The following is a 12,368-nucleotide window of genomic DNA, read 5'->3' as shown; positions in this document are numbered from 1 at the left end:
AACATTGCTTAGCTACTGAAACACAAAGATAAAAAGAAACATGGTTTCTTTTTGTATCTGTCAGTTTCTTCAGAATTAAAAGAGATGAACAGATTAAAAGGGATGAACTTTGATCTCACTTTAAAGCAACCTGTCGAGTAAAAACATTTATCTTGTGTTTTTTTTTTTGCTTTTTTTTTAATTGACCCTTAATTTACTGTAACCAGACTTAATTAAGGCCTTATTCTCCTCCATTTAATTATTTTCCTGCTGATTTTTTATTTTTCTTTGTTCAGTTTTATTTTATAAACTATTAATAACTAAAAACTTTTTTGTTTGCTTGGTTCGTTAATATTTTTACACATTTCACATTGAAAAAAGCGCAAAAAATAAAATAAAAAAAATAGTATCTACTTGATTTGTAAATAACTTTTACAAATACTAATAAACGTAACTAATAAAAAAAATAAAAAAAAAAGTGTTGGTGCATCGCTACAATCTATTATGCAGCCATATTCATGTATCCTGAACAGGGCCTGCATGAATGTACATTACAGCTTTTCTTTAAATTTCCCCTCCCAAAAAAAATTAAACATCAGCGGCTACAAATACTGTAGCTGCTAACTTTTAATGTAAGACTTGTCTGTCCAGGGATCCAGTACTGTCCTCACCCAGGCCGGTTCTTTGCCAGTCTTCTTCGGGTCCTCGCGCCACAACACTAACTGAGGGAAGGTGGCCACGACAGCAGCCTTCCCACTGTGCATGCTGCACTGTGTTAATGGTCCAACAAAATTACTCTTGGATCGCCTAGGCATGTCAAACGCCACCCCCACCCCCCCCCCCCCCCCAAAAATATCCAAAAGTTAAAAAAAGGCGGTAGGGGGAGGAGGAGGCAGAAAAGTCGAACTTCCCTTTTGGGTGAAGTTCTGCTTTAGTTCTTTGTATTCAAGCCTGATTCTACAAGTCAGGAAAATTGTAACACGTAGTAAAAGAGAAATACAGTAAACTAAATGAAACTCAGAGCTGTACAATTAGTGGCGGAATTACCAGGGTCACACCAGTCGCATTTGCGACTGTGCACTTGAGTTCCGCCACTGTAGGGGGGCCCACCGCCACCCGGGAGATAGTACATTGGTCATTCCCCATTCGATAGTACACTGGTCCTCGTCCGCTCAGCCCATCCTCCCTTCCCGCACTCACAGTCACACTCCTGCCCGCTCCACCCATCCTCTCCTCCCACATTCATGGGCACAGTCCCGCCCGCTTCGCCTATCCTCTCCGCCCGCACTCACGAGCACAGTCCCTGCCCATGTTCTCTGTCTCCGCCTGCACTCATGGGCACAGTCCCTGCCCGCTCCGCCCATTTTCCCCGGCTCTGCTTGCACTCACTGGTACTCCCAGGCCCCACCCATCCTCTCTGCTCGCCAAGACCTAGCAAGGAGGGGGAACCAAGTGATCTGCAAGTGAGTGGCACCCATTCCTCAATATCAACACTGCCACTGATTCCCCTCACGCACCTCCCCTACTGCCACTGATCCCCACACCACCACTACTGCACTGATCCCACCCCCCCCCCCACACACACACCACTGCTGTCACTGATACCCCCCACACCACCACAACTACTGCCACTGATACCCTGATACCCCTCACCACCACTGACACCCCCCCACACCACCACCACTACTACTACCACTGATCCCCCACACTACCACCACTGATACCCCCCACACCACCAAAACCACTGCTGCCACTGATCCACCCCACTATGACCACTACTGCCACTGATCCCATCCCGCAACAACCATCTTTGCCACTGACACCATTCCCCTCCCCACCACTCATCCCACCCCCCCCCCCCCAACCACCACCGCCACTCATTTCATCCAATGCCCCCACTGCTGCCACTCATCCCATCCTGCCCTTCCACTACCACTCATCCCATCCCATCACCCTCCAACCATCACCCTTGTCACTGATCCCATTCCCCCCACCACCTTTGCCACTCATCCCATGCAATCCCCCTTACCACTGATCCCACCCGGCCCCCCAACCACAACCTTTGCCACTGATCCCATCCCCCCTCACTGCTGCCACTCATCCCATCAGGGAGGCCCTCCACGATTTCTAGCACCGGGGCCCTGAAGATTTTAGTTATGCCTCTGTGTACGATTAAAGTGGTTGTAAACCCTTACAAACCACTTTGACCTACAGGTAAGCCTAGATTAAGGGTTACCTGTAGGTCCAAGCAATATCTCCTAAACCTATATGGTTTAGGAGATATTTGCCCGAAAACGGGCACCACTGTCTATGGCGCATGCGCCGTAGACAGCGGCGAGCAGGCGCACTGAGCGCGGCATTCTCAGCGACGGAGCTGCCGCGCGGGAGTGACGTCATCGCGGCTTCGCCGAATGACAGCGGCGGAGCTGTGAGACCCCACCAACAAGATGGATGCGGCGGACTACAGGGGACAGCGGCGACTTCGCTGGCTCCTGTGTCAGGTAAGTGACACATAATGGGCTACTATGCGATGCATAGTAGTCCATTATGCTTTGCCTTTGCAGGGAATGAAAGAGGAAGTAAACTCATCAGGGTTTAGTTCCTCTTTAAAGAGCAAACTCGTGCAACAAGTAAAAATTGAAGGGACAAAGGACCGGAACGCCTAAAAGGATAAGCCACTTGACACATGACCTGGGAGAGAGAGAGCAATCCCTGTAGTTTAGCGGACTACTACAGCAAGTGTCAGTTATACATTATCAGAGAAAGTAAAAGCAAAAATAAATTTAAAAATACCATATTATGGGTTGACACCAGTCAACAGTAAGGCCGCGTAGACACACGGGCGGACTGTTCGCCCAACTTAGTCCGCTGAACAGTGTTTCAGCGGACAATCCGCTCGTGTGTGGGCTTCAGCGGACTGTTTCAGCGGACAGTTTGACGAACAAAGTCTTTCGGAATTTCCGTAAGACAGTCCGTCCAAACTTGGTTTCAGCGGACAGTCCGCTCGTGTGTAGGCAAGTTGGACGGACTAAGTTTCGCGCATGCTCAGAAAGGATTTACACGGCGAAGGTTGCATTGCAGTGTATTGGACGTCGAATTTCTCGTCCCGTCGTACGTGCCGTTCACGTCATCGCGCACGCTTTCAGCGGACTGTTCGTTCATCGTGTGTGGTCAAGTCCGTTCATGCAAATTTTGAGCGGACTGTTTGTCGGATTGTTTGACGAACTTAGTTGGGCGAACAGTCCGCCCGTGTGTACGCGGCCTTATAGAGGAAATATCCCAATAGGGACACTACTTCTAGTGACCATTATGACATTCTGGGATTCCCTCACTTATTATTTTTCATTTCCTGCTTTGGCTGTGGGACAGGAAGTGAAGAAAGAAACCCTCCAAAGTGAGAGAATTTCATTATGTCATAATGTTCACTATAAATAAAATTACATTTATGATATACAGTGCATTAGCAAGCTAAATGTCAATCAGCGAGGGTTTACATGTACTTTGTGATTAAGCTGCAAGGGCAGGATTTTCTCATGACATCTTAATCAGATTATTTCTTCCAATGCCTTGTTTTTTTGTAAACGAATGTTTCCAAGGAGTTGCGGTATATGTTTTTCAATTCTGTGTTAATTATTTCTCCATTTCACTGCTGCAATTTACATGTCTTTAAAATAACTCTAGTAATTTCTCTAGAGCAGCCCTCAAAAATTTCACTCACCTGTGAATTTTAAGGGCTGGTGAGTGTGGGCTGCCTGCGAGCGGGGGCAAGCACCGCTGGCAGCCTGGGTTGTATGGGAGCCATTCTCCCAGTGATTGTAGGGGAAGAGAGGAGAGCCGCCACCTGGTTGATCAGAGCTCCAAGAACATAACAGCTTTTTTTTCAATAGCTTTGTCTTCCCCGCCGCACGCCATCATATACAGCCCCTCCTCTTTGTCTGGGCACTTTGACAGACAGATCACCCTTTCCAATCCTGGGACAGGCGATCTGTCTACCAAAGTTCTGCAGCCAAGGGGGAGGGCTGTATAGGACGGCACACGGCGGGGAACACACAGCTATTGAAATTAAAACTGTTAAGTTCCCCGCGCTCTGATCAAACAGGCAGCAGCTCTCCTCTCTTTCCCTGCACAGGTAGGCTGCATTGGGGACACAGGCTGCATTGGTGAACATGGGCAGGCTGTATTGGCGGACATGGATAAAGTTGTTGTTTATATATTTTTTTTTTTTTACTTAGTTCTACATAAAACATTAAGTGTCATTTCATGAGATAAATTTATGAGGACATGTTTATGGACGGAATTAGAGATGGGGCAGGGTAGGGGTTGGGCTAGTGACCCTTGAGGCATGGCTATTAGCTCAGGACTTGAAATTTTGAGCCCACTACTATAGTTACTATGGACATGTCTGACTGAAGGGATCCTAAAGAAAAAAACTGTCATAAATGGTAAGTTGGAGTGCCTGAAAATCCAGGTGCTCTATAATGAAATGTCAAAGAAGTAACTTGAGCTTGAGATAATCCTCTCCCATACCTCAAAACTGATTGGTGAGGCTAGCAATTAAAGCTATGGCCTTATATTGAGCAACTGAACTGAAGTGGGGTGGGCATCAATTTCACAAGTAGATATTTGCACAATGGAACACCCCCCAGAGAATTCCAACAGAGATATAAGGGCATTATACAATGGTCCCTGTTCACTTGAATATACCAAAGACTATGTAGAGCAACAATCTACCAATCAATACCCTTCCACTACATATTTTTTTGTAAATCTAAAAAAGATTGTACAATATGCTTATGTGTGTAGCTAGCCTCAAAGCCATATTGAAGTCTTCCAAACTATGGCATTGCCACAGGTTTCCTTTTGAGCAGGTAGCACACAAACTCTCTTTTGTAAGTCCAAAAACGAATGATCATTTATACAGTTGTATCTTTACCTGTGACATCTCTTTTTTATGGTTGGGAACTTGAACTGATGGCATCAAGTCTGTAATGTGTTGCCCTAGAACCTCCTCTGGGTCTGTATAGCCATAAAGCTGTGCACAGGATAGATCACAGGAAACAATTTGCCCCTAGAAGACACAAAGTAATGACCAATCAACAATTTATAATCATGTAACTGGATACAATTAAGCATGGATTAAAATCAGAAATTCTAGAGAACAGCGAAATACATATATTGTATGTAGAATTGTTTAACTTGCCAAATCTTTACAGCTTTTATGTGCCACCTGCCTGCCCCACCCGGAAATGAATCAGTAGTGAGATGAAGAAGATTCATTGCACATTGAATAGTCTTCAGGCAAAAAGGTGACATGAGAAGCTACAACACAAAAAAAAAAAAAAAAAAAAAAAAAGGGGGAAGGGTGACGTCACCTATCTGCTTATGCAATCTGGCAAAGATGTGCGCATCATAACACCGGCTGGAACAAAAATGTGTAAGTGCAAATGTTCCTATAGTTCTTCTTCTACGGCTAGAAAAACAAAAAAATATGTGTATGGCTGAAAACATTTTTAAAAACTTAATTTCTTAGAATCTAAAAATGTATGAATTATTATTAGGATTTATATAGCGCCAACAGTTTGCACAATGCTGTGTCTATGTTATAATGGAGTACGCACACAAACATTTTAGATTCCAAGAAATTTGAACCACCAATGTGTGCATTGAAGCCTTGCTGCCCTCTTTAATTCAGGAAAAACCGGGGCTAAAAACAAACATAAGAAGAAGGAGCACCAGTCTAGTGCATCACTGTAAAACTTGAATTAAAAAGTTAAAACCGTTAGGCCTCATGCACACGGACGTTTTTACAGCCACTTTTTTGAGCTTTTTTTGCAGCTTAAAAACGGCTGTCCATGTTAGTCTATGGCTTCATGCCCACCTAGGCGTTTTTGAGCTGCAAATGGCATAGGCGTTTTTAAGCTGTAAAAAAAACCCAGGACCAGTGCGTTCCGTGGCATGGAGCTAGAGCTGTAAAAACACGAAGAAACGCGCATAAACGCGCAACATATTTTCTTTGTTTTCTGAGTGCTATAGCCAAGAGATGTGTTTCTTAAAAAACGCTACTTAACGCTAACGCTAAAAAACGCGCAAAAACACGCAAAAACGCCAATGCAAAACGCGGTAAAAATCACGTTTTTAACAACAATTTTTCCAGGCATCGGAGCTAGCTTTGCAGCCAGTTTTTTAAAACGTCCGTGTGCATGAGCACTTATACTCACAAAAGGAGAAAAAACACAGGTGTTACATTAAGCAAATCACCACCAGGTGTACAACCATCGGATAGGGCACAGTTGATGCGTTTCAAGGGACATACCTCTTCCTCAGAGCTCTAAGGAACACAGTAATGCACTAGGCTGGTGTGCCGCATTCTTATGTTTGTTATTACAACTCAGCCTCCTCCTAAGCATTACAAAGCAGGAGAGCACGTAAAAAAGAAAGGACTTTAAAATGGCAAAAAACAGTAATTTTTTTATTTAGGTAATGCTATGTTAACGCAAACATGTAACAAATATAAAGCGGGTGTTATCCCAATTTGGCTGCAAAAGGGGAAATACACCATAGCTGGTCAGCAAAATATGATAATAAAATGCTAATTTGGCACCAAGTAAAGAAAGTCCTTAAGGTGATACTAAAGTTTCCTTTTTTTCTTTAAAAATAACAAACGTGTTTTACTTGCCTGCTCTGCGAAATGGTTTTGCCCAGAGCAGCCAGGATATTCCTCTTCTCAGGTCCCTCTCTCCTGTCGCGTGCCCCAACAGCAAGCAGCTTGTTATGGGAGCACCCAATCTGAGCTACAGCTCTGTGTGTCCATTCAGACACGGAACTGCGGATCTGCCCCATCCCCTCTCTCTCCTGATTGGCTAACTGACTTTGATTGACAGTAGCGGGGGCCAATGGCGAAGCTGCTGTGTCTCAGCCAATCAGGAGGGAGAGTCCCAGACAGCCGAGGCACTTGTGCATATCGCTGGATAGAGATGAAGCTCAGGTATAAGAAGAAGAAGAAGAATATATGAATAAGCATGTACAATATAAACAGCGATGAACTAATATAGAGACAATAATGCACAAATATTTTACTTACATCTTGCTGAAATGAGAGAACAGTTGTAATAGTCTGTGCAGTCTCCAGGAACAAAAGACATTGGCTCTGAACTCTGCGTATCCACAAACGCAGCATTACCATATCACCTCCATTTCGCACTGCTTCAACCTGAAAACAAAAACCATACAATGACAGCAAAGAAAGTCTACAACAAAATGTCTTTATTAAAAAAAAAAAAAAAGGGGGAGAAAACTTAATGTTTACCTAGTATACACTGCATGCTTTGCTGCAAAAAATCTGGAGCAGCAGCCATGTCAGGTAGCTGCGTAGAGTGACTGCTCAAGAGGTGTACATGATCTGCACGTGTACGATTTTGAAAATCTTCAAGTTACTGAATTGGCCCTAGCCTCTGGGTGCATAGAATAGAGTCTTTTACTAGTTTCATTACTGAACCACTGTAGCGAGTCCTTTATTAGATTTACACAGAAGCATGAAACATATAGCAGAATCCTTATGGTATACAGCTCTGAATACACAGCTACAAGGCTATGTTTAAAATGGAAAAAAAACAAACCATAAAGACAGTAGGGTATTTGGAGATGATATGTACTAAACACCAACAAAAACTCTGCAGCCAAACATCATTCTGACTGCATTTTTACAGTAACCGGTATACAGTTTATACAAATATGGCTCAATGATTTTAAACACGGTGCCCCAAGTATTGGAGGAGCATTGTTTGTTGCCCTAAAACGATTTGTTTGGGGTTCTGACACGCACATTGGGAACATTAATATATGCATTGATAATAACACCCTGTCTCTGGCCCTTGCAGTTACAAGGAAAATTAGTACAACATACACAGAATTATGTTTACCAGTAAAAGGAGTGGACGTGGGAAAGGTATTTGGTACTGCTATGTAAACAGCAAAATCAAAATTAGTCCCCAAGTACCATGCTACTTGCTAAATCCTAAATTCCTGATGGCTAATCAGCCAAAACATTAGAGTGGATTTTTTTTTACCATGGCTTTACTTCTGGTTGCATCAAATAACGTCATATAGTTGTGCCCATAAGTTTGCATACCCTGGCAAAAATTGTGACGTTTTGGCATTGATATTAAAAAATAATGACTGATCATTTACGATCAGGCCATTTTTTGCGATACTGAACTGCATTACTTCAACTGACAATTGTGCTGACATGCGATGCTGCACCCAAAAAAAAAACAACCTATTTTTCCCCCACAAATAGAGCTTTCTTTTGGTGGTATTTAACCACCTCTGCGCTTTTTATTTTTTGCACTATATCCAAAAAATGTTTGCGCTATATACAAAAACAATTTTGAACCCCCCCCAAAAAATAATATGTTTTACTTTCTGTCTTCATCAATTTAGTCCAATATGTATTTTGCTACATATTTTTGGTAAAAAAAAAAATCCCAATGTATGCATATTGATTGGTTTGCGCAAAAGTTACAGAGTTTACAAATGATGGGATATTTGTATTTATTTCTGATTTGACTGGGGGAATGTAAAGATCCGTGTTCCTGCTTAGGGTCAACACATTCCCCTCACAGAATAGCAATCTGCCTTGTTTACATCAGGTAGAACAGCAGTCTGCCTTTCTCCTGAAGGATCAGTGGGTCCGCAGACCGAACAGATCACGCACAAGGTACATGATCTGGCACAGAGTGGCCGTCCTGCTGCAAGAAAATCTATGGTGGGTGGTCACTAAGCGGTTAAGGATAGTGGGGGGCGTGGCCGGGATGTGACAGGGAGAAGACATGTCCAGTTTAGGCTCTTGCCATCTGTCTGCTTAATCAGCAGATAATCTGGGCTTCCACTGTCCATCCTGCTACACAGGTACCTTCCAGTGGTCTGGGAGGCTGCCCTGGTTCTCCCCATAACAGGGAAACATAACTCTGTTAAGAAAGCAGAGCTCTCGGACTGTCCCGCCAAGCACTCTTGCGGTGGCCATCTTGCCTGCCAGCTCCTTCACTCCAGTCTCAGTGGAGACACAGACAGACTCCTCCATGATGGCAATCGTGACACCGAACCCGACGGGCTCCTATACTGGTTATCGGGCTGATGCAGAGCTCCAGGGTGAGCAAGTCATTTCTGTGATCCTGGCAGCCATTGTGGAAAGTCCACTGTGGATGGGAAGATAGATACTCTCTCCATAGAATGTGAGTTGATTAGGCAGGACATGGAGAAGTTCGGGGACGCCTCAATGAAGCTGAAGAGCACCTCACTGAGGTGGAGGACACCTCTGCCTCCACTATGCAGTCTGTGGCTGAACTTCAGCAGCAAGTCAAGCTCCTTATGGTATGTTCAGAAGAAGCCGAGAACAGACTCAAGCGCAACAATGTCCGGGTGGTCGGGATCCCAGAGGAGGCCCCCAATCCTGTGGCGTTTGCTGGGGTTTTTTTTTTCAAACAGCTCCTGGGCCTACAACAGTACATTGTGGAGCATGTACACAGGGCAACCACCGGCCGGAGGCCTGCTGGCATGTAGCCAAGAGCTTTCCTGGTTCGCCTGCTTAACTTCAGGGACAGGCATCTGATCCTAGCAGAGGCCCCAAAAAATAACACAAGCTGAAATACGACGGCATTCCTTTACGGATGTCCGCAGGTGCCTGAGGGAGAAAGGTCTAGTCTACAACATGGTTTATCCCAACCGCCTAAAAGTGATCCGCAAAACTCTTTGAATCACCTGCAGATGTGGTCGGCTGGTTGGATTCCCTCGCCTAATGCTGTGTGCTGTGAGTTGTCCATGCTTCTGCAATCGTCCGGCTGTAACCTGCTCCTCTATGGAAGATGCTGCTTTCTCTAGCAAGTGGATAGTGCTGAAGAAATTGGGACTATCTATCTGTTAATTGTGGGAACCTAAGGCACTATTGCTGAAGGCTTTGCTATACCTGTAAGTTTTCACGAGCCCTTACTGAGTGGGTGGACTCTTGGAATAATACACTTATGTTTTCTAGGTTTTTGGGACTAAAGTTTCTCCAGATTTTTTTTCCCCCCGCTTTCATTCTGCTCGCCTGGAGCAAACAGGGCGTTTGGTTCTTACACTGTTAATTTCTCTGACTATTTTGCTTTTTTATTTTTTGTGTTTTGCCCTGAGAGATTTTACTAATGGGCTTGTTATTTGCCAATATGCTGTTCTATGGTGATTTGTGGCTCTCTGCATCCAGGCCCTACCCCTTTGATCCCCCTTTTCTACTTTACTTATCCTGCCTCCATGCTCTATAGACCATTACTATGAATGATCTCAAAGTCATCTCTTGGAACGTTCATGGATTAAAAATCTAAATTTAAGAGCTCATTGGTTCTTCAGTACCTTAAAGCTCAGAATCCTCACGTAGTCCTCTTGCAGGAGAACTATTTAACTGGGAGTAGAGTACTCTCCCTCAACAGGAATTGCATCCAGAGAGCTATACATTCCACACACTCCTCGTATGCTAGGGGTTTAGCCATTTTAATTCACAAGAAGTTGACCTGTTCAATAGAACATGTGGTTAAAGATCCTCAGGGGCGATATGTGATAGCGATAATAGGATATTGAATCCCAGCTACTGACAATAGCCAATATATATGTCCCACCCACTTTCAAGAGTAAGGTGTGGTATACGGTCCAGGAGAAGGTTGCCACTTTTGGCCCGCTGAAGTTGTTAATGGCTAGTGATTTCAACAACATTCTCGACTATGCCATGTACACCTCTAACCCGACTCGTGTGCAGAGGTTTCCTACCTGGCTGGGGGGGGGGGGGGGGATTTCCAATCATACTACTCTACAGGTTATGCTGAATCTTACCTCGGGTAGGTGTAGTGGGGTGTGGAGGTTGCATCCTGGGTGGGTGGCGGAGTCCTTAGTGAAGGCCTTGGTCTCACCACATTTGAAAGAATACTGGGATCATAATGAGGGCACGGCAGACAGGCCTGTAGTGTGGAATGTATTTAAGGCGTCCACCCAGGGGATGTATGTATCGGCCATCAAGGCTGCCAGGGCTGAGAAAAACTCCACATCTGAAGAGCTTCAAGCTCATGAAATACAATGTGCAAAGACCAATGCTGAAATACCGTCCCCTTCCTCCCTGGCTCAGTTGCAGATGGCCAGAAGGGCACTATTGGTATACTTCCAAAGTCTTGCCCAATGCAATTTTAAAAACATAGCTGAAGAATTGTTTAAAAAGTGTGACAAAAATGGGAAGCTACTAGCTTACCTGACTGCTGATGCTTGGGCACACACAGAGATCTCTTGCGTTCACTCACCAGAGAGCATTCTTGTGAGAGATGGGGAGAGCATCAAGTGGGCATTTGTTTCATAGTACCCGGAATTATGCTCTCCTGTCCCATTGTATGACCATCAAGCTTTGGTGGATCTGCTGGACTCCCTCCAGATTCCAGTTTTGCCAGCTAAGGTGGCAGTCAGCCTGGATGCACTTTTTACTGACAAAGAATCGGTGACTGCTGTTGCATCCTTTCCTAATGGCAAATTGCCGGGCTCTGATGGAATTCCGGCAGAACGGTACAAACAACATGTGGAGCTCTTATCTCCCAGACTCTTACAACTCTATGGGGACTGTTTAGAAACAGTTATATTACCCACTTCGTTTTACGAGGCTCATGTGCTGTTGCTCATCATATAGGCCTAAAGCTTTGCTCAATATAGACCTCAAAATTCTTACCAAATGCTTGCCAATAGGTTAATGAAAATAATACATCACTTAATATCACCAGATCAGACTGGTTTATGCCCAAGAAGATGGCAGATATTAATCGTCTGGGGGGCCCTGGTGTTTTTTGACCTGGAAAAGGCCTTTGATTCCATTGATTGGAGGTACATGACTCGGGTTTTGCACCGCATGGGGTTTGGGCCCACCTTCCTTAAAAAGGATATTGCTTCTGTATGACCATCTGGTTGCGGCCCTCCATCTCAATGGCGGGGTGTTGGATGCCTTTGCAGTGTTCAGGGGCACCAGACAGGGGTGTCCACTCTCTCTGGAACTATTTGCATTGGTTATGGAACTTCTTGCGAATGCACTGCGTTCCTCCTCACAGATACAGGGGATCACTGTGGGTACACTGGGCCATCACTACAGGCAGTGCTATTACTCCTGGGTGAATTTACGGTGGTCTCTGGCTTTAAGATTGGACCAATTCTAAAATACTTTCCAAATGGTCCCATCCAATACCCAGACAGGCAGATTAATACACTATAAATTCTTACATAGAATATACCTTACCCCAGCTAGGTTAGAAAAAATGTTTGGGAACCAATAGTCTTTGTGCTGGAGGTGATAAACACCTATGGCAAATGTCATGCAGATATTTTGGGATTGTCCC

At 44.5% G+C, this 12,368-nt stretch overlaps 1 protein-coding gene across 3 annotated transcripts in view; it reads right to left on the bottom strand.

Moving 5' to 3' along the window:
- PASK (PAS domain containing serine/threonine kinase) overlaps positions 1–12,368 on the bottom strand; it is a 74,638-nt gene that overhangs the window by 43,327 nt on the left and 18,943 nt on the right. For all 3 annotated transcript variants that reach the window (XM_077488448.1, XM_077488446.1, XM_077488447.1), the window contains exons 5-6: positions 7,061–7,189; positions 4,913–5,047 (exon numbers count right to left, since the gene is read on the bottom strand). In XM_077488448.1, the coding sequence (XP_077344574.1) occupies positions 4,913–5,047; positions 7,061–7,189 (264 nt within the window). The remainder of the gene's footprint in view (positions 1–4,912; positions 5,048–7,060; positions 7,190–12,368) is intronic.

The sequence above is a fragment of the Lithobates pipiens genome, unplaced genomic scaffold, assembly GCF_037356315.1.
Source record: "Lithobates pipiens isolate NorthernLeopardFrog02 unplaced genomic scaffold, aLitPip1_a1.2 Scaffold_18, whole genome shotgun sequence".
Lineage (NCBI taxonomy): Eukaryota > Metazoa > Chordata > Amphibia > Anura > Ranidae > Lithobates > Lithobates pipiens.
Note: the sequence above shows the minus strand (reverse complement) of the source record. Positions and strands in the feature narration are given on the sequence as shown.